The 27218-nt window shown below is 46.1% G+C and overlaps 1 protein-coding gene across 1 annotated transcript in view; it reads right to left on the bottom strand.

Annotated features, from left to right (window-relative positions):
• Positions 1-27218, bottom strand: part of LOC147689637 (stAR-related lipid transfer protein 9-like) — a 574886-nt gene that overhangs the window by 75404 nt on the left and 472264 nt on the right. Inside the window, exons 22-23 of the mRNA XM_086937097.1 lie at positions 2815-3002; positions 96-591 (exon numbers count right to left, since the gene is read on the bottom strand). Of these exons, the coding sequence (XP_086793223.1) occupies positions 96-591; positions 2815-3002 (684 nt within the window). The remainder of the gene's footprint in view (positions 1-95; positions 592-2814; positions 3003-27218) is intronic.

Genomic DNA, 27218 nt, shown 5'->3' with positions numbered 1-27218 from the left:
AGGGGGTCGCTTGACCATCATTCCTGGAAAAGTTAGCCAACTATTAATATTACAATAAAAAAATAGAAATTTAAAAGAAGAAAATATATACATACTTGTAAGTTTCAAAAGGCGGTGAATGTGCACTTGACAAAAGATTGTTGGACGAAAGACTCCTGCGCTGTGGAACCACAGAGTCTGACGAAGTGCTTCTGTTGAGCAGGGTTGAGTTCCAGGAGGTTGTCTCACTGTTTTGGCTTTGAGCAGAGATCTTCTTGAGCCTTTCTTCACTAAACGAACAGGCTGCTTCCAACTGCTGAAGATTCTTCTTAGCCTGAAGGAGTTTCTGCTTTTTGACGATCTTCTCCAGGTGAAACTTCACCCGTTTGCGGCTTATGATTCGCTCAGCTTTCCTAATGTGGTATCGGTGGAGCAGCTCTAACTGGACCAGTCTCTTTCTGCCATGCTCTTCCACAGATGGGCCGGTGTCTGTATCCACCGTGTTCTGGACTTGGGCTTCCGCAAATGTCTTGGAATCAGTCTGGGCAGCCGATTCGCGTTTCTGCTGGAGGGAGAGCAGACGTTCCTCTTCTTGGATAAGAGAATGGTGATCTGAAAATTGGTAGCAAAAAACAAGGTAGTACACTGCTTCTTTTCAATAGTCTATTTCCATAACTAAATATTTCACATCAGGCACTACACAGACTCCTCCATGATTCTTTCTTGAACAGCAAGATTCTTTATCTTTGTAAAATTGTACCCACTGGCTGTGACTGCGCTCTAAACTTTGCACAAGCTGTCACTGCACCAGGTTGCAACACCTATGCACAGGTGTCACACTGGCACCATGTGACGCCAACTGGAATGTGACATGGTATTGGTGAAAAAAAGTGATTCAAAAGTAACAAAACCAATATATTTGAAGGAATTAATTTGAAAAAACTTGTTGATTATTGGGAAGAAAAATAAAAAATAAAAATCTTTCAAATTAAAAAAAATCAGATTTACTTGAGCAGTCAGTACTAGTAAAAATCATTCTATAAATTCAAATGGGCATCAGGACGTCTTTACCTGTATTTCCTCTCGCAGATGAAGCAGGCATTCTTCTTACAAACTTGAATTGAGGGTGAGACGGTACCACAAAGGTTTTCAGAGACACCTATGGGAGGATGGTGCTGGCAGGCATCCTAAGCCAATTGCTACCTGTCCCTTGTGAGTATGACTCATCTTTTACAACATAATGATGTCAGTTAAATCCAGCGAGATCCAACAAGGCCTGGGTGGACTTCGTGGAGTTCCGGGATCCCAAAACTACGCAGAGTTCCGCAAGTGGCAGAGTGACTTTGATTGCGCCGTTACGCAAATTTTAAGCACCGGGTGTTTGTCCAGCACTAGAAAATCAACACGAACAGCACCATGCACAGCACAACAGGACACTGCTTCTTTCTGCCACTTAAGTAGATGTTCTATTTGATCGGCAGCTTCCTCAACACAAACGGAAGGTTTCTCAGCGCTAGCTGTACCGGCCAACTGCAACCTCCAGTGTTGACAAATCTCGCCAGGAGGTGGTCTGGAGTAAGATTTTCCTAAATCACGCTTGCCAACTTAACATTGGTGACCACAAGCATGGAACAAGCTCTGCTCTGCATCCGTGCGCTACGCAGAGTGGGAAAAACTCTTCAAACTCAGCGAGCGGAACAGAATTTCACGCCCAAGCCTAGATTTGACGCATGTCAAGGAATTCTCACAGATCATATCTTTTGAAAGGAGATGGCACAGAGTTTTCTCCCAGGACAGGCTCTCTCTCTAAACAGATATCTCACACTATGGCACTACACAACAATTCTACACCTCTGTGGCCAACAGGTAGGATGTCTCTGGTGGTTTATAGAGCCAAAGTAACCAGAGAGTCCACAGAAGACAAAAGCCAGAAGGGTGTGTTTCTGTTCAACCCCGCTCCACATGCCAGGCCCGGGAACTTTCTTCTCACAAATGCCTGTATTGTGCGGAACTCATCTGATTTTGTGAAGGCAAAGGGTCACAGGAAGGCTCAACTATATTCTTTATTGAGATTTTTTTACCCTGTACAGGGATGCAAATAAGCTTTTGATTGCAATGTGGCTGCACAAAAGCTTTAAAGTGATAGCTCTTAAAAACTATAGGCAAAATGTACAAACCTAAAAAACCAACAGGGTGTACAGTGCCACAAACAAGCATCCGCTAAAACCCCACAACAGTTTTTACACCACCAAGCTGAAAGAGTGGTTGAGGCAAGAAATAAACATGGGAAATTGCAAAGTAAATACTATGGCAAAGCAACTCCCCTTATCAAATGTAACCTTGTCCTCATACCAGAAAAGGGAGTTTTCTCCAGAAATAAACTGCTGTGAAAAGTTCAAGCTCTACAAAAGAACCAGCACTACCTATAAAGATGTGCTTCAATGATAAAGAGCAAGGTAACAGCTCCGAGATCACTGGTGGATTTCCAAAGGCACCAAGTGTACAGTCTAGTAGAAAATGTGCGACCAAACAAAAGACCCTTCATAACAGTCAGGACATGCAAAAATAAAATGGAAAAAAACAACTTCAGAACATAGCAACAAAATACAGGAGGTCTATGAGGAAAAGACAGCAGGGCCACTTAAAATAAATGTTAACATAGTGAAATATGCATAAAAAGGAAATCTTCTCTGCAAGGAAAAAAGTAACTGGGAAAAGGCTGCTAGGAGGGGGACTTCAGAGCCTGCAGGTATCACCTAGGCCCAATAAAAATGGAGGACATATAATGACATAAATAAGCTACAAAATATGCATATGTGGGACTAGAGAACTCACTTTCTTTGATCTGCAGGTTGATGAGTGCTTGGTCTTGCTCCAACTCCTGCTCCCCTCGGATCTGCACAGCCAAGATCTGCTGCTTTAGATCATCAATGTAGATCTGCTGCTGGCGCACCTGTTCACGGTAGATTGCGTCTAGGTTCCTCAGCTTCTGCTGGTATGCTACATGCAGTTCATCTGGGCTTCTGCAGAGACACATTTTCACATGATTAAGCGAGCGTGTAAAAAAACCATCAACATTATTTCTTTATGACTGCGCCTGAGATACAAGGCCATTACAGTACACCATCAACAGACAGACTTTTACATGGTCAATATGGCACCCCTTTTACAAGTGCCTAAGTGGCCCTCTAGTACGGTTGTAACATAGAATCGGTCTTGAGTAGATGAATGCTGCCCCTTTCTTTTACTAGCAAGATCAATAAAGTATGCTAGCCTCCTCATAACTATGTGTGAAGCATTTCAAAAGTTCACACAGGCCGCCCCCAAAAAGGTGCAGCAATAACAGTCAGAAAAAGATACCTGGTGTGGAATATATGTTTGCCATTCCACTCTAATTTTTTTTTAAGTATTTTTATCTGGTTTCTCTTGTAGCATAGCACAGAAAATATCAGTAAAGTTTCAGAGCAAATGTTCATAAAGTGCAAAACAGTTCAGTGCAATGGAGTACAAGAGAAAAAATACACTCATGACCTGTGCTTCTTTACAGCGACTGGTCTACATTGTCACATATCAGCTGAATTGGCAACAGTAGAAACAACAGTGCATGCAACAATCCCCCTCCCCCATAACTGTCTGCCACTCCCTTCCTGGAGTCAGCCCTCCTCCTCTGTCCCAACGGCGACCTTAACCGACACCCCGGTGCACCCACTCCAGAATATGCAGATATATGTCACCTTACCCTGTTTCCCTGTAACCCCCTTGCATGTCACCCTCTGGTTCTATTTAACATACATGTATTGTGTCTGCTTTTCACCTTCCCGTATACTACTGAGTCCTGATCTCATCATAGAGGACGTGTATCCGATTTTGGTGTCAATTTCTCTGGATATGTGTCCCAGTGATTAAGAGAGTGACATCTGGAGTCCCTTGCTCGTATATTGCATGGACCTCTATCTCAGCTCTGGCCCATTTTACCATGTCTGTGTCCCATTGCTCCAACGCCAGTGCCACATTCGATTTCCAGAACATGACTATTCGATGCTTTGCCAGTACTAAAGCCAAACTCTGATAATGGGAGCATTGCTTCATCTTTCTAGTAACCGGCTGTGCATTTAGCAGGTTTTCCAGTGGGTCCACAGGCAGCATACAAGCAGTCACTTCCGTTATACGTTGGACCACCAATGCCCAAAGTGGATGCACCACAGGACAAGATCACACCATATGCAAGACGTCTGCAGCATCCTCGGAGGATCTGGAGCATGCCGTTTGTGCTCAGGCATACATTTTCACTATCTCTTTGGGATCAGATAGGTCTGGTGTACCTAATTAAACTTTGTAAAGTGGAACTGTGCATTCCGTGAGACCAATCGGATCGAGGTCAGACAGTATCCCCACGAACGTTCTGGGATTTCTACCATCAACTGGCATTCCCATCACTCCCTTAGTGTCCATGTCTCCTTGGAGGTATCTCATATTAGCATCCCGTATAAACATGTTATGGATCGATTCATTTGTCTATTGGTTAGTATTACATCCAACGGCTCCTTTGTGTCCAGTACTTCCTGGTCTGTTTCCCACATCTGTAACATCGCCTTCCTCAGGGCAGGATATAATAGGAAATGTCCTGGTCCCAACCAGCATTCAGTCATCAAAGCTTCGAAGGGTTTCAACTGTGTGTTCTCTATCAAGTCCGCCCATACTTCTATTCCCACATCTGTCCAAATTTCAGTGCGGTATAACAATGTCAGTTGCCTACATCTCGGGCCGCCCAGATTGGGCGAGCAGGGGCATAGGGTATCTATGTTGTCTGGTGCCTGCATGTATGTACTGCTTCCAACACCATGTTGCTACCTTCAGTAGCACAATCTCTGTTTTATTCGGGTGTGTTGTACCCAGAAGCCATGTCAATAAGTGCCATTAACCTAGCTCCCTCCGCGTATCTTCCCTCTCTGAAATAATTTTTTCTCCCAACTAGCGCATCAGCTATTGTAGTTGTTACTGAGGTATAATATAATTCATAGTCATGAGCCCCCAGCACCCTTTTGACTAGTGGGGCATATAATTGGGTTAATGTAACCCGTCGTCTACTGGTGCCCCATATTAGTGATGTAAGCAAGCACCAAAGCTCTTATTCAGTATAACTGGAATAGCCGCTAAATAATAGAGGAGTCTGGGGAGCATCAGCAGTTTGGAGATCAAGATCCTCCCCATCGGATCAGTGAAGCTGGATCCAAAAGCGACCGACCAAACTCCATGCCCGTCTTAGATTGCTCTCCACCAAATCGAAATCAGTGTGGTAGATTTGTACCTCCGGGTATTTAATAGTATTGAGCTTCCAGGGCAATTGAACAATGGGTAAGTCCTCCTGTTGGGATTGCGATAAGTGGGTACAGACAGAACTTGTCCTAGTTGATTCAAGTATGGAAATTTGACCTAATTCATTTATGACAGCCATAACCTGGTAGCACTCTCGGCTCCGCACTGCTGTATTTCAGTGTGTTATCTGCATAAAGGACATGGTGTGTTGGCTCCCTTTGACTGTGATGCCCAATCGTGCGCCCTGTGCCTGCAGTAGGCATGCAAGTGGTTCCATGGCCAAGGCAAATTATTTGGGGGAAAAGTGGCATCCTGTCTGGTGCCTCCTTCTACTGGGAAGCGTTCTGAGATAATGTCGTCTGTGAGCACCCTTGCGGTCGGGTATGCATACAGTAGCGTTAACAGTGGCAGCTGCTATTGTGTAAAACTTAACCGGAAATCAATCTGTGCCAGGTGTCTTAACCCATGACGATTTATTTGAGATCTACTTTAATTTCCTTAACAGTGAGAGGAGCATCCAATTCTTATTTCTGCAGCGGATCAATGGTGGGCATCGTGATCTGCCCCAGAAAGTCTACTGCTGTTATCAGGTTGACTTCCGTTGCGTCCTATACAGTGTTCTGTAATTCCTCAAACACCCCGGTGATGTCCGATTGTGAATTAACAACCTGACCCTCTCTCAAGTAAATACCCCCAATGGCGGTGTTTGGTGTCTCCAATATTAGTAATTCTCTATAGTCTATGTTGGACAGTCTGGCACTACTGTTGCTTTAGTCTTTCCTAAGCTCTGTCACAGTATTCTGTGCGTCTGGATCTGCCCCACTATAACGTTCCAAGTCACTTATTTGGTCCTCATTAACTTAATCTCCTGCCTTAGGGCTTTCTGAGTTCCATACATTGTTTCATGCATACTCCTCATAGTACCACCTTAAATGTATCCCATTCCACAACCTCGTCCATGGCTGTTCCATTATTTTCTGTGATGTACTGGACTATGGACTCCCTTATTTGTGTGTGAAAAGCCTTGTCTTTAAATGCTGCAATTGGTAGACACTAAGGGCCAGATTTAGGAAGGCTATTACCGGTCAGTAACGGCCGAAATCTGCCGTTACTGACCGGTAATAGCCTTTTCAGATGTAGGTGGTATATTTACCGATCCGGTAAATAACGAATCGGTATTTACCGATTCGGTAATTGACATTCATTCCTATGGGCAACCAGGCCCATAGGAATGGATGGCAATTACCGAATCGGTAAATACCGAATCTTAACGATTCAGTAATTTTTACCGAATTTTTAGCTACATAGCATTTAATGATTCGTAAAAAACGAATCGTTAAAATTCTGTATTTACGAATCGGTAAATACTATTTACCTACATCTAGCCCTATGTGAGTATCCTTGAGTGTGGTTTCCTCATGATAGAGTATCCATCAACGGATTGTGGTCCGAACATGTGTGACCCAAGTATTTAGCTTGGGTGAATCTGTGAGCCAGGTCCGTTGTGGAAAATGCCAAGTCTATTCTGGTACGTACCACGTGAACCACTGAGTAATGTCCACAACTTGCATGTTATGTACCCAGCGCTGGAGATGGTGTGTGGTAGTAAAAGACTGAGCTCCAGGAATTGGTGGAGGTGATCTATCCAATGTGAGATCTGATACACAATTACATTCCCTGCAGCATATTGCCGGGAAGAGCATGGATCGGAGGAACGCTGGAGTCAGGGAAGCGAGGAAGGAGGACTGGCCTGAGTTGGGTTCATATAGTGCCACCAAAGTCAATGGGGCCTTGTCTAAATTCGCTTTCAGCACTACATATCGACCTTCTGGTTTGACGCATGAGTGTGCCATTATTTAGGGGACTCCTGGTGCCACACATTCCAAGACACCTCTGGCATATCCGGGGTATGTAGTGCAATATATCATCCCTCGCCACCTCTTAGATACTTTAGATAGTTCTGTAGCTGTTAAATGTGTCTCCTGTAGGCAAACAAACCGAATACCCATGCCTCTAACATTCCACATGAGTATGCGGTATGCCCGTGCAGACATGCTAGTGGTTTGCTTTGCCCCAGCGACTCACGTCGGATCGTGGGGTCCAAGTTGTGTTCATAGTAGGCCCAGGAGGTATCATGGAGAGCGCCACGGTGGTGCCACCCAGGGGGACAGGTCAGAGGAAAGACCCATACATGCAAATTAAACAACAAAAACCCATGGTAACAACACAAACATACCCCAAAATCACTCCACCCCAGACCATAAATACAAGTGAACATGGTCTAATGAAACGACAATTCTGTGCTAAATGGTTAAACAAATAAAGTTCATTCTGAACTGTGAGGGGCATCCACGCCAGTCAACAAGGTAGGTATTCAGACATGGAGCCACCCTGTATGCCTCCACTGTAGCCCACCTCTCTCCCCTTAGAGTGAGAACTAGCATTAGGTCCTTATTCCCCACAAGGAAATAATAGAGAGGACAACAGATTGGTAAACTAATTTTTCGGCACAAAGGATACATTGAAACTATAAATACAATGTTATCACGGTAATCCAAGGCCCCCCATACAGTTCCTCTGGGACATCCTCCAGAAAAGATCGGTCATGAGTCTCCAGTGTTTCCAAGCCAGAGTCTCGAGAGTCAGGCCCCAAGGCTACACTCATTTTGATCTCTGCTAGCACTTGAGCCCTTTCTATGGTTGCTTGTTCTTTGGTAGGTCTTCCACAGAGGTTCTTGTTGGATCAACATCTGTTACTCAGTACGATCCACCCATCCTCTACGTCTCCAGTAGCTGGGGGGCCCTGTCCTTCTTTGGAATCCAACCAGGTCCATGCCTCCTTTGGGTAAGGAAATGTATGGCCTAGTCACCCATGAATACTTTAAGTTTCTTCTGGATAAAGCAATGCATATTTGAAATTAGGAAGCCTGAACTGTTGTCTCATGGAGTAAAAGGATTCTCTTTGCCTTTGGATGTCTGCTATATAACCTGGGATTATCATCACTGAGCAATTCTCCACTGTCCATTGGTCATTAGTTCTGGTGATTTGGGGAATTTTGTCTCCGTCCCTGAAGCTGAATAATCTCACCACCACCGGTCTCAGTGGTACCCTAGGTGAAGACAATCTGCCAGGCAATTGTGAGCACACTCCTCTGAGATGAAAGCCATAGTCTTGCTCCCCTGATCCGCTTCTGTCAGCCATTGTTCCAGGTACAGGCCCATGCTCAGCCCCTCCACTTTCTCTGGTAGCCCCACCATTCTGATATTGTTCCATTGGGAACAGCCCTCTTCATCTTCCACCCTGCTTTGCAAGGGGCCCACTTCTTCTTGTAATGCTTTAATATGTTCCTGTGTTGTGGCCACCAAGGGGTGCAGCATCGCAAGAATCAATTCATTCATATTCGCCCGCTCTTTAAGTTTCTTGTGATCTTCCCTGAGGAGTCAGACATCCACCATCAGTGTATCCAATTTGGGCTCCAATGACGTATTCAAATTGTCCACAGCCTGTAGGAGCTCCGTGAATTTGTCTGTATGATCTTGAAGCATGTGTTCCACAGAGGACCCCAAGGGTGTCTGTATCGAGGTCGGGATTGTTGCTGAAGCACAAGTGTCCACAGCTCAGCGTGCCCTATCCCCACCAGTCTTGTACAAATTACTAAAGAGGGGGTGCAAAAGTAGTGTCTTAAATATCCTGAGCATCCGCAGCAGTGTATGTAGCGAAGGAGGGCACTGCCACGATCCACACTCCTCAGGTGCCTCTGTTGTGGGGAGGGGGTCCTTGTAGAGCACCGGCGCTTCATTTCACGTTTCGGTGTTTTTGAGTGCTCAGCCCTCGCCATAGAGGTCCATCCACTGCATCACCTTCATTCTCGTTTTATCTCCAAGGTGAGACCAACTGGTGTGTGCAGTTCATCCGAGCCACTCTGGACATGAGGGCCATGCTCGGAGCCCAACACCTGCTTCTACCGAGGTGACACGAGTCAAGTCTCTGCAGGCGTTAGGCCTCCGAGCAGTCGCTGCTGATTCAAGGTGCACGGCAACTGCCAGAGTCAAAGTCGGAGTCTGAGCACGACCCCCCTGGTAGCACCTCTCTTTCGGGTAAACTCGGGAGGTAGGATCGCCTGTTTTAGCAGAATTTTGATGGGGTTGGGATGGAGTTCGCTCTTACAAGCCCGTCCTGGTCGTCATCTTAGATATCAAGTTATTGATATTGTTCTGCTTATTCCTGATCATTTGAACCACTGACTACTAATCCTTTTATGATTTTTTTCTTCAGCCTTTCACACTGTCAATCACAAATTCCTAATGAAAACTGTTGAATCCCATATGGTCATAGAAGGTGAGGTTTCAGATTTCACATCTACTGCTGTACCCATTTCCAATAGATTACATAGGGGAACTCGCTGTCTAATACTGTTTCTCCCCTCCGGACCCCCTTCTTCAGATCTCCCCTCGAAGGTTCCATTCTTTCTCTAATTCTTCATAGCCCTCACCTTGGATTGCAAGGAGCTCTGCTGTCGACCTCTGGCATTGCTCACCGACAATATGCAATGACACACACTGTACATAAAAGTCTCCTCTTAGACAGTACCTGAGCATAGCAAGGACCCTTGAAGACACCTGATTCTGGATAACTCGCTAGTGTCTCAAAACTGTGTTCCTGATCCTTCCTGCCTTCCACTCAGCCCCCAATGTCCTGGGTGACTGTAAATGTTCCACAGCAGATCTGCTGTCATTGACAGTACTTATATGAACAACGTGGTAAAAATATGTGATATCAACTTAGGGGCATATCAGCAAGGGCTTTATCTCCACTTTTTTGGCTTTAAAGGCCAAAAAAGCAGAGATAAAACTATCACCCTATCAACAACAGGGTGCTAACATGCAAAATCGCATGTTAGCACCCTTTTCCCCTACACCTCCCTTTGCATCTCTAATGAGATGCAAAGTGGGCGTTCCTTTCGAAAATAACTGGAGAAATGTTACTAACCGACATTTCTTCAATTATCAATCGGCACGCTAACAAGCATAGCGATAAAGTAGCGCTAACCGCGGTTATCGCTACTTTCCTTACGCCTGCTTTTAGTTTGACCTAGCCATGATATCCAATGGAAGGTGGATATTATGGTTAAGTATGCAGTGCCCTATCAACAACGTAGCACCAAACGTTGTGTGATTATTGCTGGAATCCCAGCGATAATTGCACGTTTGGCAGCTAACTCAGGTATTTTTATCGGTCTAGAGATAAGTGTCGCTGATAGCGCGCTATCTCCGCGATAAAAATAAACAATAGCGATAATAGCGATAATGATCCTAGCGCTAAGTGCGCTTAGCGATAATTATCGCCGGTTGTTGATGATATGCCCCTTGGACTTTCATAAGGAACAAACTTTTATACCCCATAACATGACTTGAAAGGGGCTGTAGAGTCCCAGGTATTGTCCATTCTTGACTAAAGGAATTCTTAAGTCACTAACACTTCTGTGCATGCAGGAGCCTGCTGAGTCCCTAGAAACAAACATTTGGACCATAACTTAGTTATTGTCATTGCACTGAAGTGGCTACCTGCTGCACCAAGGGGCACCGTCAAAAAAGCCGGCCTGGTGCAGAAAACCCTACAGTCTGGTTCTTCCCAATATTTGCTGCAGGAATTGAAACTATCGGGTGGATTCTGATCTCACGGAAGCTCATTGAGTCCCTCCCACGTTTAAAAAACGAACACGTCTCAATCCTCCTCTAGCTGGACCCCAAAAATGTGAACCCCCCTTCCATAACAACTAATCCACCTTGCTGATTTTAAAACATCACTCATTAATGTCCTCCTCTACTGGGTGCAAAGCTAAAGTGTCAATTGAGGGAATATATATACATGTGTAGGGGGGGTGAAAAATGTTATGACTTCCCAATTTAGATCCCACAGGAATTTTTGCTCTCACCTACTGCCTGAATGGCTCAACAGACTTACACCGCACTTTCCATGTCTCGATAAAGATACTGCAGTTTTAACTGGCTAAGTAATTACTGTGCAGTTTTGCCAGCCATGATGATGATACTGCAGTTTTACCAGCGTCAGTAATGACTATGCAGTTTTGCCAGCCATGATGAAGATACTGCAGTTTTACCTGCCTCAGTAATGACTATGCGGTTTTGCCAGCCATGATGAAGATACTGCAGTTTTACCTGCCTCAGTAATGACTATGCAGTTTTGCCAGCCATGATGAAGATACTGCAGTTTTACCTGCCTCAGTAATGACTTGCAGTTTTGCCAGCCATGATGAAGATACTGCAGTTTTACTAGCCTCTGTAATGACGGTGCAGTTTTGCCAGCCATGATGAAGATACTGCAGTTTTACCAGCCTCAGTAATGACTGTGCAGTTTTGCCAGCCATGATGAAGATACTGCAGATTTACCTGTCTCGGTAATGACTGCGCAGTTTTGCCAGCCATGATGAAGATACTGCAGTTTTACCAGCCTCGGTAATGACTGTGCAGTTTTGCCAGCCATGATGAAGATACTGCAGTTTTACCTGCCTCAGTAATGACTGTGCAGTTTTGCCAGCCATGATGAAGATACTGCCGTTTTAACTGCCTCAGTAATGACTGTGCAGTTTTGCCAGCCCTGATGAAGATGCGGCAGTTTTACCTGCCTCTGTAATGCTTGTGCATTTTGCCAGTCATGATGAAGATGCTGCAGTTTCACCTGCCTCAGTAATGACTGTGCAATTTTGCCAGCCAGGATGAAGATGCTGCAGTTTTACCTGCTTCTGTAATGACTGTGCATTGTGCCAGCCATGATGAACATACTGCAGTTTTACCTGCCTCTGTAATGACTGTGCAGTTTTGCCAGCCATGATAAAGATACTGCAGTTGTGCCTACCTCGACAAAGTTACTGCAGACTTGCCAGACCATGATAAACATGCTGCAGCTATTCCTGTCTCAGGAATGACTGTTCAGTTTTAGCTGACTTAAGAAAGTTACTGCAGTTTTGACTGACTCAGTTGTGACAGTGCAGTTTCGTTGTTTTAATAAAGGTACTGCAGTTTTGCCTCCCTCAATTATGAGAGTGAAGTTTTGATTGTCTCAATAAAGGTACCACAGTTTTGTCTGCCTCCGTTGTGACAGTGCAGTTTTGATTGTCTCAATCAACGTTCCACAGTTTTGACTGCCTCAGTTGTGACAGTGCAGTTTTGATTGCTGCCTAAGTTGTGACAGTGCAGTTTTAATTGTCTCAATCAACGTTCCACAGTTTTGACTGCCTCAGTTGTGACAGTGCAGTTTTGATTGCTGCCTAAGTTGTGACAGTGCAGTTTTGATTGTCTTAATTAACGTTCCACAGGCTTGACTGCCTCAGTTGTGACAGTGCAGTTTTGATTGCTGCCTAAGTTGTGACAGTGCAGTTTTAATTGTCTCAATCAACGTTCCACAGTTTTGACTGCCTCAATTGTGCCAGTCCAGGTTTGATGGCTGCCTGAGTTATGACAGTGCAGTTTTGATTGTCTTAATCAACGTTCCACAGTTTTGACTGCCTCAGTTGTGACAGTGCAGTTTTGATTGTTTTAATCAACGTTCCACAGTTTTGATTGCTGCCTCAGTTGTGACAGTGCAGTTTTGATTGCTGTTTATGTTGTGACAGTGCAGTTTTAATTGTCTCAGTAAAGGTACTACATTTAATTGCCTGACCCAAACAATGAAACTGCATTTTAACTTGTTTCCGTGCAGTGATGCTGGAACACTTTTCAGAGTGGGGGCGCTGCCCTCAGTGTTACATCACTGAACTCATAGGGACTGTGAAAAATCCAGAAATCGTACATAAAAATAAGCCCCGCCCATTCAACAGGAGTGTGGCACTGGTGTATTGTGGAGCTCGTAGTTATTTTGGTGCACACTGTCGCAAAAATATTCCGACAACATAATGTGGAAGCTCACTGTTATTTACAAACTGGACATTATGTACTCAAATGACTACCAGATATGTACAGATATGCAGTTTTACTGATAAAACTATAGAGTGCACAAACAATATGTGGATACAGGGTTTCAGGAAATATTTACCTTTTGCGAATCACCAAGAAAAGTGTCTTGAGTTATTTTCATCCTAATAAAATCTTTGTTCCACCACAATTTAGAATTAACAAAAAAGCGCCTCATATATGCTTTCCTAGTGGCTGATATATTTTGAAATATTTGTACAGGTTATTTAGAGGTATTTGAATGATGTGGGGTGTTAGAATAAAACTGACCACCTACTGCCTTCCCATTCAAACGTCCTGTTCCCCACTTATAAAGACTGTCACATAGTTAACTTTACTAAATCCTCTCACTATGGAGTCAGAGAGAAAAAAGTAAACACCAATCTTCATGATAAGGGAATAGGAAGCAATCTGTGGGAAGACACAGCCTGGCATTTGACCTCGGTCTTTGAACGCAAAACAATTTTGACAAGATAAATACAAGATGTAAACTCCTCTGCATCACTTATTCGCATTTTGAACGCCAGCATGGTTATTCTGGGGGTGTTGCAGCGCCCCCACCGGGCCCACCCCCTCACGTCGAGCGTCTATGTTTACGTTGACATGCTGCGTTTTGCCCCCTCTATATGTGTTCATTTTAGTAACTACAGGGACGAATAAGACGGCACACGCAACAAATTAATTCATTCCTAGCCTCAAATAACGAAATTCAACGCATAAAGTAGCACCAGAGGTGGCCCCTTCGGGAATTAATTCAGATCTCTGCGACAGGCACTCAACCCACACAGCTATCTCACCGACCGTCAGCGTAAGAGGCAGCGATGCATTTCTAGTCTGTATTCGTGATGTTGAAGACAGTTAAGTATGACTGAATGAGTCAGGCAACCTTTCAAACAACAAACCCTGAAAGACTGAGTGTGAATCCCTATTTCACTAAACTGTGTGATCTTGGGCAAATCACTTCCCCTGCCTGGGCCTCTGTCTCTTTTCTCCGATAATACGAACACGCAGAGGTGATTCAGTTCTATGTGTGTGCTGTGTAAGAAAATATCCTTCACGGTGCAGTCAAGCTCTGCAGCCTCCCCCTGCCCCTCTCCAAGGTGGCATGGACATATCACTGCGCAGACCGGAAGGCTGCCGTATTCTGCATGAGCGGGTCCGCTGCCTGTTTGAGGCACCGTGGAAAACAAAAAGTGATGTAGGGAGGCTTGAATCGATGGGACCCAATAGTGATTCATCATGGCAACATGTCTGGTCGCGTCACTGCTGCACCTCAGCAATGCATCACACCAACATCATAAAAATCCGCTCCCCGATATACCACCTCAATCCCCGCATCTCCCACGCAGCAGAAGTGCTCTGCGGCAGATCTGAAGATCGCAAGGGCAAACAATCACCAACCTTGAGAGGCCACCCGCAGGCCCCCCGAAGATCCTCCCGTCTGGGGTGAAGACACGAAGCCGTACTCGGTTCGCGGAAACTTGGGGCCACCCTTGCTCTTACCACCCCGCGCTGGGCACCGAGGTCTTCGGATCCGACGGTGCTGGCATCGTCGGCTCCCTCTGGCGCCCTCCCCTCCAGACTGATGCGCAGTCTGGCTGCTTCCACGGCGTAATGCAGCAGGCTCGGTAACCATGGCAGCAGCATCGCTCCTGTGGCCTGGTCCAGCGCCCAGCACGGAAGTGGCTTGGGTATCGCGAGACAAGGGAGCCAGTGTTTGCCCCCTTTGCAATGATGTGACATTATTGTTGGGGTGACGGACGATTAACAGCCACTAATGCCCGGCACATACGGGCAATGAGTGTTAAGTACAGCGTTGGCTGGTAATACAGTATCTTTCGAATCCCGGAAGCGCCAAATCCCAGAACATACGCAATGGATTTTCCATCTCTTTATTTATAGATGGGGGAAAGCCCACCGGTGGTTAGCACTTCCGCCTGAGTTAGTGGTGCTTACTATTACAACCCATATATAAATCAGACTCTCGGACAGTTAATAATTGCAAGGCCATCTCCCCTGTCATGCCTTACCCACTAATCCTGACTCTTTTCCTGCAACGTTCTGACATTTCCCACGAGTTTCAAACACTGGTCTATCGCGAGACATCAGTGGGTGCAGACGTCAGCAGGGAGAGCTGTGCTGAAGGGGGCCTTTGCACATACACGAGCGCTGAAACATTTCAGACACTCATCCCCAGAACAAATTTGGGTTGAATCCATCACCGTGCTTTAGTTCACTGTGCCACCTCAGTTCAGACCCAGCTATATGCAAATCAGTTTTGACCCTGTGCCTCATGGGAACAGTCCAGCCTGAACTGCCAAGCCAGGTTTTCCCTGGACCGGAAACAAGTATCCTGGGACCGGTTCCGGGGGAACACCCCTCATCATCCAGGCTAGCTTGAATCCAGTGGCAAAGTGACCAAGGGACCCATGTCTGGGCATACCCTGCCAACTTAGGGCGAACATAGCAAACACAAGGAGATGATGGACAGAGAGCTGAAACTTTTCAGACACTCACCCCGATACAGATCTGGGTTGAATTCATCATCCTTCTTTAGCTCACTTCACCACCCCAGTTCAGACCCTGTGTCCATCATCTCCTTGGGCTCTTTTGATACAGCGAGGTTCACGTCATGCCTTGTTGGGGCGCTCACGGGCAGCGTGTAGAAGCCTGACATCTGACATTCAACTCTTCCCACCTATGACACCCTTCAATCACACACAGCCCCCGACTCGTGCATGCCTGCATGTTCAGGCCTGGCGGCCATTTTAGAGTGGTCTCGCTCTCTCTGTGGCGGCCATCATGAACTAGTCCTTCCCAATATATGCCCATACCTATGAACTGGCCTCTTTAGACTAATCTCAACTACTGAGTGTCTGCCACTTATTGCAGTATTATACTTATACTTGTATTCAATGCACCGATTGCTACCTCATATATTTCTCGCTGCTCACTTTTGTAATTTTTTTGACTAATGCTGCCTTTTGTTTGCACCAGTATTTTGGTCCGTTATATCTTTAATATTATACTTTTATGCAGTGCTTAATTTGTAAAATTTGAAGTGCAGGTGCTCAAATGTTTGTCGAAGGCCACACCTACTTTTCTCTGGCTCCACCCACTGCCTCGACTGGCTCCACCCACTTACTCGACTGGCTCCACCCACTTACTCTATTAGCTCCATCCACAACTGCGAAAAGTCAGATGTTAAACCCAATCTGAATTTCAGCAAGGGAGCCTTCCTCATAGTAAGGTTTTGACAGGTTCCCCTGCCCTGTGAACATTTTGAAAAAGATTAAATCAAACGTGCATTTAAAGCACAATTTTGGATTTAATGAGCTAAAATCACTAACGCATTGAAAAGGGACAATGCTAGTGCTTTATGTGCTGATTTGGGGAAAGGACAATACAGAGGTATGTCATTTTTAACAAAGTCCAGGCATGCCACCCCTTTAATATATCCCTAACCCCGTAAAGCATATTGAAGGTATGAAATATTGTTACAAGGAGCAAATTAAAATGGTGAAGAGAAAAAGATGAATAACAAAGAGGAATGTACTTTCTGCTTGAGCAGCAAAGAAGAGGAAGTTGTCTCTCGTATTCACGACTATATATCCAAGGACAGTGATGCCATAGGACCCTCTGTGATATGTGATTTTGAACACCTAAGGGTCGATTCACAAAGGGCCTCCGCACTCCCGGCAGTCGTGGAAGAGGGGCACACTCGTGACGGGACCTCCCCACTGCAGTTACTCATTGCAGAGGTCCCACAACGAGTGTAGAGGCCCCCACCATGAGTGCAGGCACTGTTGACACAACTGAGGGCCTCTGCCAAGAGTGTGAAGGCCCTTTGTGAATCGGCCCCCTCGTAAGTTAACTTTACTGAAGTATTGATCTTCTCATGTTCTGAGGAATTTTTTAGTTTAAATACCCTTGTGAAATTTTGCTGCTATAATGTAATGTAATGAAAAACCAGATGTAATTCAGCCTCCAGTCTTGAACTGAAATCATTTTGGACTGTAGGTCCCCATATGAAACAAAAGATAACCATCATCACAGAACCTTGACAAAGGACAGCCTTTACAATCAAACTAGGAAAGCTAGAGTATAACAATTGAATTGTGGGGAAAAAAACAACTCTGTTAGGATAACTGCTAGCTGAGTTCACATCAGCCCTTGAAAGGAACTTGTGAGAAACAACATTGAAGGCCCTGAACCAACTTTTTCTAGGTCTATGGCCAATTTCCTACTGTCCATTCACCCACTCCTCACCCAAGAGGAGGTATGGTGTGGTCTTTGATTTTCATTTATTCTGTCCTCTTCTGAAGGCAGTACCCAAATATACATATCAAGATTTGAACTATGTACATCTTGTGCAGATGCACTGTCATCTTCCTGCAAGGCACACATTTGGAGAATACTAAAAAAAATGACTATTAACTTTAGCTCGGGCTGAGGTGCCTTATCTGTGAATTCCTCTTTGGTTTCCACTTGCCAAAAGAGAGGTTAAGCTGACTATTAAATCTCTGCTCCCTCTCTAGGCTTAGTTGTTGTTGTAAGAGTGCCCATTTATGCCTGAGTTTTACACAGTGCTTAATTTGAGCTGGTGGTTTCCAGTGCTCAGCACCAGCACTTAATCATCAACATGGCACTTAATCATTAACATCGGAGCTTTTCATGAGCACCAGTTAAGGACACATTAATTTAAGGAGAGAGTAAGTGATTTGCCCAGAATCACAGGATGGTGAGCTGACTGAGGAGATATGAACCTGGTTCCCCAGCTCCGAAGTCTGCAGCACTCGCCATTAAGCGACATTCTCTGCCCACTTTCATGGTTAGCAGTTGCTTCTATTTTAGGTGGCGCTAGCAGGTGAAATGGGCTGGTGCAAGCTGCCTCCTGATGAGAGCCCTGGCACTTATTTTTTTTTTACAAATTAACCACTGATTTTATTAGAGGTAGGTGAGCCAAAAATTACCTGGGAGAGTCGAGCCAGAGCCGAGCTAATGGTCTGGCTCAGATCTTAAAGCCTACGCACAAAATGAGCCCTGGAAAACATTTGCTATGTAAATCATAAAACAAACATTATGTAAACTATTATAAGGTCTCTTCAAAATTCAAAAAAGTGGATTTCTTTACCATGTGGAAGCTTTGCCATTAATAGTAAGATTATAGATCTGCACTGCGAAGTACTTATTAAAAGTGATAGTTTCTAAACATAAACCATTAGTGAACTAAGGACAAGACAACTGACAGGTAAACCCTGGACATAACCCAGATTATTTTAGAGCAGCCTTAGAGTTTTATTAAATCAAACACAATAGCTTGTTGTAAAACTGGTATCCTGAACTCAACGCTTGAAAGGGCTTTCATGCATGGCTATGAAGAAAAGAAATTGTTTTGGTGAAATAAAATATTTGCTTATGGTCACACAATTTAAGCTGGTTGCTGCAATTTACCAAGGTTTTCCGGTATCCATTTGTCTTTCCTATATTAAGGCTTTGTTTTCACCTTTCTGCAGCTTTTATATAGCGCGAACTTGGCACCCTTTACATGAGATCCAGTTACAACATTACACAAGGTCGCATTCATTGTTTATAGGCAATGAGGATATTAAACGCTCTGCCCATAATCACAGGATGTTGAGTGTGACCCCGAGACTCCAACGGGGTTCTCCAGCTGCAAAGTTGGCACATCCTGGTTAGGGGGCAAGCAGAAGCCATATGAAAAAGCTCGGCTCGAGGTTCCAACAAGACCTCGAGTTGAGACAGAGCCATGCTTCAGGCTCGACCTTGGCTCGAGCTTAGAGTCCAGTCATAAATACAGCATTATTTTCTATCATTAATGTGTTTAGTGCTGCTGGGCCTAGGCAGACTATACATACTGCACTATTTACATCATTTGATTTGTTCATCCAGCACAGTCTCTCTACACTATCTGCACGATGCTTGTAGTGTGCGTGCCCTACTTGAATCGTGCTTGATTCAGTCAGACACCCAGACTGTGAGATCTGCCCACTTGGTATCATGTTGTTTGCGTAGCCAGACTGTGCACACTGGCTACAGGGCGAACGTGACACTGGCCACAGAACGAACGTGTTACAAAAACAGCAGTGTACACAGTTTGGCTACACAACGAACATGGCACTGAGTGCAGTGTTCACACTTTGCTGCATTTTCTCATGTTTGTCCTGTAGCCAGTTTGCACAGCCTGGTTACAATACAAACTTAACAAAGAGTGCAGTGTTCACAGTCTGACTACAGGACGAACATGATACAAATACAGCAGGGTGCACACTACACTCTGTGTCATGTTCTTTGTGTAGCCAGCCTGTGCACCCTGCTGTATTTGTGCCATGTTCGTCCTGTAACCAGACTGTGAACACTGCACTCTTTGTTATGTTTGTCTTGTAACCAGACTGTGCACACTGCTATGTTCGTCCTGTAACCAGGCTGTGCACACTGCGCCATGTGTTTTGTGTAGTCAGACTGTGAACACTGCACTCTGTGCCATGTGATTTGTGATTTGTGTAGTCAGACTGTGAACACTGCACTGCTTCTGACCTTCCCATCTCCTCCCTCACCTAGTTACATTCGCCTGTGCTGTGGCAGTGGCCTCCACCTAGGGCTGCCCCACCCCAAATACCAAACCTCCAGAAAATTCTGAGCTTTGTAGGCCAGGTCTTGTTAAGGGAGGAAAGCAGCGGGCAGCCAGACCCACTTAAAGCACTGGATGGCTGTGAATTCCTTAGTCCCCTTGGAGAGTTTATGTTCACATTTAAGTGCCTTGAGGCATCTGTGAAATCTCGTGCCCTGAGACACCCCTCTATCACCACCAACCTTACTCTGCCCAAGGCTCCCGAGGGTCACCAGAAACTAAAGTGGGAGCAGCTGAGGTCGAAGGCGTCTGCACTGCTGGTCCTCGGCTCTGGAACAGCCTCTCCCGAGACTTCCCCCTCCCCCCCTTGTGCTGCTGGTCAGAGCCATGCTTGTGTACTCACAATCACTCGAGGGCACCAGTTACAACATTACACAAGGTTGCATTCATTGTTTATAGGCAATGAGGATATTAAACGCTCTGCCCAAAATCACAGCTGCAAAGTTGGCACATCCTGGTTTGGGGCAAGCAGAAGCCATATGAAAAAGCTCGGCTCGAGGTTTCAACCGGACCTCGAGTTGAGACAAACAAAGCCATGCTTCAGGCTCGACCTTGGCTTGAGCTTAGAGTGGCTCGTCCACCTCTACATTTTTTACTCACCACTTCAAAGGCAGACCGAAGTGTCTGTATTAGGGCCCAAGAAACCCAAGCCATGCTGCGTCACAGGGCCCAAACGGCGAACCCTGCATTAGCTGCCACCCACGCAGCCGTAGAAGTAGAACCAAAGAATCTATGACTGCGTGGGTGGGTATTATGAATGCGCAAGTAAGTTCGTCTGTTTTGTCAGTCCCCAGATCCTTTAACACTATCCCTCAACAACACTAATGTATTTACCTTGTAAACGTTCTACACAGCAAAATATCGCCGCTTTCCAGTTATCTATTGTTACCCGTCAGTCTCATTGGGAATATTTCCACCTTCTGTTTAATGCTGACTATATCCTGTACATTTTCCACTGGGGATAATGTGTAATTCTCATGCAGCAGCACCAACCAAAGGTCGAAGAGGACAGACGAGTTCAAGGAGCTTGAAGTACTCCTGTGACCTGTAATAATCAGCCACGTTTGTTCCACGTACCTTAGCTTATTTCTGACCAGTGGCGCCTTCAGCAGGTACCCTCGCTATTCATGAGCGGTTCCGTTAGGCGGGCTTGATGCAGCTGCAAATAACTGTTGAATGGATGACTCGGGGTGGGGTGCGCGCATGCGGGTATGCTGGGGCGTGGCAAGTTGAAATAAATCTGCGCACGCTGCCTGCTGCCACACAGCCCCTGCCCCCGGAAAAACCAAAATCCAGCGCAATGACTCAGCGTCCCGCGGCACGCCCACACGGGGACGGGCGGCAACACTTAATTTAAAGGCCACCATCAATAAACATGTAATGATTTTTCACTCGGGCATGGAGCTGGTCATGAGAACATCACTCTGCAGGCTGCTCCGAGGTAAACGTAATTAAACACATTGATTAATGCAATATCCATTATGTCACCACCAAGTGCAGCAGATGGGTGTCGAGTGTAGACCCGGCCCTGATAATAAAGTGCCGGTGCTAAGCACCGGAAAGCACCGGCACAAATTAAGCACTGCTTTTATGTGTATACTGTACAGTATTATAAGCTGCACCCATCGCACTTTCTTATTCATGTATTGCATTGATCGCTACCTCACATATTTATATACATTAGTATAAGCTACACCCATCTCAATTCTTAGTCCTGTACTGCACTGATCGCTACCTCACATATCTATATACACTTTGTGTAAGCTGCGCCCATCTCTTTCTATCCTGTAAGCTGCACCCATTTCACTTTTTATTCATGAATTACACCAACAGCTACCTCTTATATTTTGGTTATGCTGGTTGATCACTAGTGCCACTTTTGTACTTTGTAACCTCATATATTTTGATTGCTCACTAATGCCACTAATGTCACTTTTGATTCTGACTGCCACCTCATATACTCAGTCTACTCACCATTGTCACTATCGCTACATGTAATTTGTTGTTTGCACTTGTTTTTGCTCCTGTTATCATTATTGTACACCCTCCTACGCCTACCTCTACCCAACATGGATCTCATCGGCAAACACACATATAAAATCATCTACCCACCATTACCCAACAAAAAAGCCGCTAAGCGCTTTAAACATAACTTCCTTAGGACCCACCCTGAAACCCCCTTTGTCGACACCTATTTCTCATCGGTGAATGGATCCATGAATATTGACATCATCTTCCACACCACACGAAGAGTCCAATGGAGAAAAGCGTTCTACACCTTACTCACCGTCTCCTCTACCAGGAAATCCGCTCATGGCTCAACACTCTCCATCACACCATCTCAACTCTTCCCAGGCAGAACCACCATCACTATCTACAATAACGGGATTGTCCTAATTCAATCCACAGACAGGAACCTGGAACTACTAGACAACATGTTCCCCACCTTCAAACAGCACCTCTCCAATCCACAGACCCCCACTCACAGCATCCCCAGTCCTCTCATCCCTAACCGCACAGCCTCCAATCACAACCCAGCTAACATAGTTCAGCCCCAAAACGACACGCACCTCTCTGCCACCCCCAGCACCTTAATTACCCACTCACCTTCTGTAGCTACCCCACACTCCTTAATCACAGACATAGATCTCTCCCCTCTACCCCCTGCACCTTAATCACCCACCGACCTATTGTAGCTTCCCCACACCTCTCACTCACAGACATAGACCTCTCCCCCATATACACCAGCCGCACCCCATCACAGCTGAGGAACATCTCATAGCTCTCCCCTCCCCAATCCGCGGTAATCAGTCACCCTCCTGATCATACTTCCCATTGCATACCACCCGTTCATATCCCCCAAATTCCCCCATGCACTAGCGAAGATCACCCCCCTTTGCGCACTCCCGTTATCCCCACCCTCCTAACCCCCTACCACACAACCTCCGCGAACGTCGCAGACGCTGCTGTAATCGATCACCCATCCGATCTCACTTCCCCACACCCCTCATGCATTGGCGATTATCATCCCCTTTCACACATCACCAATACCCCCACCCTCCTGATTCCCCACCCCACCCCTCACACAAGTCGCGCAGAACCCACCTCCACCACCTTGAGCATACCTCCCGCGTCCCGCGACATGACCAACCCTCACCCTCTCTCCCCCCCCACTCTCACTCCCCACTACCCCACACCATCGGCCAGACTCACGGAACACCCCACCTCCCTCAACATAACCCCCTATCCTTTATCCCCTCCCACTCTTAGCCCTCACTCCCCTATTGTCACTCCTTCCCTCTCCAGTCTACGTTCTTCCCTCAACTCACCCACACCGCCTACCACAAGCGCCATCACTCACGCTATCAACCGCCCCCTGTCCTCATCCCCGACCCCGGTTCACAAACTCTCTCATCCTTCGAACGCTAACCCACCTACTCGGACCGCAGAGCCCTGCTCCACCGCGCGCACATCCCGTCACATTCAATCCAGATCCCACCCCATTACCAGACTCAAACACTCACCCACTGCTCTCACTTCCAATTCCATCCCCAATCCAACACTGGACATGATCATCTCCACCCTCCTACAAGTCAAGGAAGAGCTCCACAACATCAAAGAACTTCTTCTCACACACCCCAGGCACCCACTACCCTACACTTCCCCGCCCAACAAGGACTCCACTCGCCCCTCAAACCGTCCCACCCTGCTCTCCCCGCGCTGGCCCTCTATCCCTGATCGCAAGGCCACCGGCCGTCCCCGTCGCACCCTAAACACCCTTTCGGGCCGAGACTTACACAATCTACTCTGCTCCTATGGCCCAGGTCCCACAAAACGCTCACCCACAACACACCTCCCCATACCCACGATTCTCACAAATCCCCTCAGGCCACCCACACTGAGCGACAGAAGTTCTGTCCCTGGTAATCTCAAAAATATCCCCCTCTCCTTAGAACATTCTCCCACCCTCCTCACCCCTAGACTAAAGTGTATCCTGCTCAACTGCAGATCGGCCCGGAGACACTCCTCTGGCATCGCGGAGCTCATCTTATCAAGGGGCATTGATCTAGCCATTCTGACTGAAACGTGGTTAACTGAAACATCCACACCTATAATGGACATACTAGTCCCCCCCAACTATCGCATTATTAGACTCGACAGGAATGGCAAGACGGGCGGGGGAATCGCATGCATCTACAGGAGCAACCTAGCTGTCACTGAAGGCCCCTCCCCCTCCCTCTCCGCCTGCGAACTCATCTGCCTTGAGATTACTAGTGAGGGCAAACCTGTGTGCTCCCTTCATGTTATTTACCACCCACCCGGTGACAACTTCATCTTCTCCCAACAACTAATGGACACGATATCCACCAACGCCGGTCGACAGCTCAATCAAATTTACCTGGGCGACTTCAACCTCCACTGGAATGACCAGAAAGACACTGTGGTGAAGAGCCTTAAGACTTTCCTCGACGCGCTTGACCTCACCCAAATATGCAACGGTCCGACACATGAAAAAGGCTCTATCATTGACCTTATCATCGCCAAAGAAGACTCTACCCAACTAGTCGCAATCGAACCATGTGACTGGTCAGACCACCACATCATCACCTTCTTCATCAACGAAAAAGTCAAACTTAACCCGACGCAACCTGCCAAAACCAAGATTTGGAAGAGGGACCTGAAGAACCTTAACCCAAAGACCTTGCCTGCCCACACAGGCAGTCTCCTTCTTCCCCCGACGGACGTCTCTGATGTGCATTCATTGACCAACCTCTACCTAGACTCCATGTCTACAATAATCAATGAAGCCGCACCCTTGCAATTGAAGAGAGTCTCCACCAAGAACTCGAACCCATGGTACGATGGCAGACTCAATGAAGACAGACGTGTGATGCGCTTAGCTGAGCACGCGTGGAGATCGGACCCCTCAGCACTGAACCTTAGAACGCTTAAGAGTAAGAGAAACGCTTACTTCAGAAAAATCAAACGCTCAAAATCGATATTCTTTAGCCAACAGCTGGATCAAGCTAAAAACCGACCAAAAAAACTGTTCGAGTTAGTCAAAACCCAAACCAAAACGCAACCTCCACAACCCAACAACTTAACAAAGGCTATCCCAAGTTGCGAAGACTTCTCTGCTTTCTTCAAGCAAAAGAACGACACTATAAGAAGCGATCTCATCAAGGATGTAAGTCGATTCTCCGGCTCCATACGCATAACTAACACTCAACCTAAAAACAACGCTTCATGGACGTCCTTCGACACCTATTCCGAAGAATCAATCCACAAGCTGCTGGTCACCTTGAAACCCGCCAATCATCACTCAGATCCCCTACCTGCCAATGCTGTTAAAGTCCTCACCCCCCTGTTCCTCCCACTCTGGACTAAAATCATCAACTGTTCCCTGCAACAAGGGCTCATCCCAGATTCCCTCAAGATTGGGCAAGTCACGCCTATACTCAAGAAACCCACAGCTGACCCGGCCGACCTAAACAACTATCGTCCTATCACCAATATCACCACTCTAGCAAAACTGTTAGAAAAATGCGTACAACTCCAACTGACAAAACACATTGAGCAGTTTGACCTCCTCAACTCTCACCAATCCGGATTCAGAGCAAAGCATAGCACGGAAACGGCCATGACACACATAATAGATGATGCCCTCCAAATCCTTGATCACAATGAGTCTTGCCTCCTCATCCTTCTTGACCTCTCTTCAGCATTTGATACGGTCAAACACGAGAATCTACGGGAGCTCCTAAATACCAGAATGGGCATATCCGGGACGGTTCTCAAATGGTTCACGTCCTTTCTGCACAACCGTTCTCAGAGGTTCAAGATCAACAACGCACTGTCCTCGCCTGTGCCAGTAACACTGGGCGTTCCGCAAGGTTCCTCCCTATCCCCCACATTGTTCAACCTCATCATGGAACCACTCACCACATTGCTTCAATCCTCTAAGGTACAGTTCCATATGTACGCCGATGACACTCAGCTCTACCTCAAGCTTCAATCCCCTGAAGACATCAAACTGTTGAATGCCACACTAAGAAACACCCAAGCTTGGCTGGCCGACAATCACCTCAAACTAAATGCTCTGAAAACTGAGTTCCTTCTGATCTCTCCTCCTGCGAAAAAGGCCATCACCCAAACCTGGCTCAATCATTTAACCGCACTCAATGTCCAACCCACCATCGTGGACTCAGCGAAATCCCTTGGCATCACACTGGACTGCAATCTCGACATGCAGCAGCATATTAGCATAGCAACTAAAGGAGCCAACTTCCAAATCAACACGCTGAGAAAACTCAAACCCTTCCTTCCACCCAAGGACTTCCAAACTGTGGTACAAGCCTTAGTCATTCCTCGCATAGACTACGGAATTGTGGCTCTCAGCGGGCTCCCCCTGACAACAACGGCTCCCCTAAGAGCCTCCCTGAACGCGGCCGCGAGACTCATCACCGGCTCAAGAAAACACTCGCATATATCCCCTGACTTAAAAGCCCTGAACTGGCTGCCTATTGAAGCCAGAATTCAGTTGAAAATTGCCTGTATGACACACTCTGCCGTACACCACAAGGCACCCAACTACCTCTCTCATAAGCTGACCATATCAGGAGGCTCAAGATCCAACAGAAGCACAAACACTCTCCTCCTGAAACCACGGAGATTCCGGAAGGAAAAAACATACAAACGCTCCTTTTCTGGAATGGCACCTAGGATCTGGAATGCACTCCCGCCAGAAACCAGGCTTATCCCGTCCACCATACTCTTCAAGAAAGAGGTGAAGGCCATCCTTATGGCTAAATACACCTGAACACTATTGATACTGGATCAATGACAGAATTTGGCTCCCTCATTATCGGCTGTCTGACTACTTACCTTTGTACACTATGACTTGAGTGCCTCAATAACCTGCAATGCACCCACTACTGACTACTGCTCTGCCTTCAACATTGTGTTTATTCACCCTCTGGGGTGCTATAATCTTATCCGTTTAGACATTGTACTGTTTCCATATTATTGTTTCTTGATTGTTATTACTCTGTATACTCGTGTATGATTGATACCCTACCTTTTGCAACTCACGGTCTACGGAATCTCTTATTGATTTAGGAGGCTTGTTTATCCTACCTACTGTTTCTGTAAAGCGCTCTGATATCTGCAAAGATCTTGTTCGCGCTATATAAAACTTTAAATAAATAAATAAATAAATAAACCAACCAGGCAAGGCATAAAAGCGCTGCAAGGCCACACTGGTGATAGAAGAGCGCTATAAAAATTTCAATAACCGGTA

The sequence above is a fragment of the Lissotriton vulgaris genome, chromosome 9 (genome assembly GCF_964263255.1).
Source record: "Lissotriton vulgaris chromosome 9, aLisVul1.2, whole genome shotgun sequence".
NCBI lineage: Eukaryota > Metazoa > Chordata > Amphibia > Caudata > Salamandridae > Lissotriton > Lissotriton vulgaris.
Note: the sequence above shows the minus strand (reverse complement) of the source record. Positions and strands in the feature narration are given on the sequence as shown.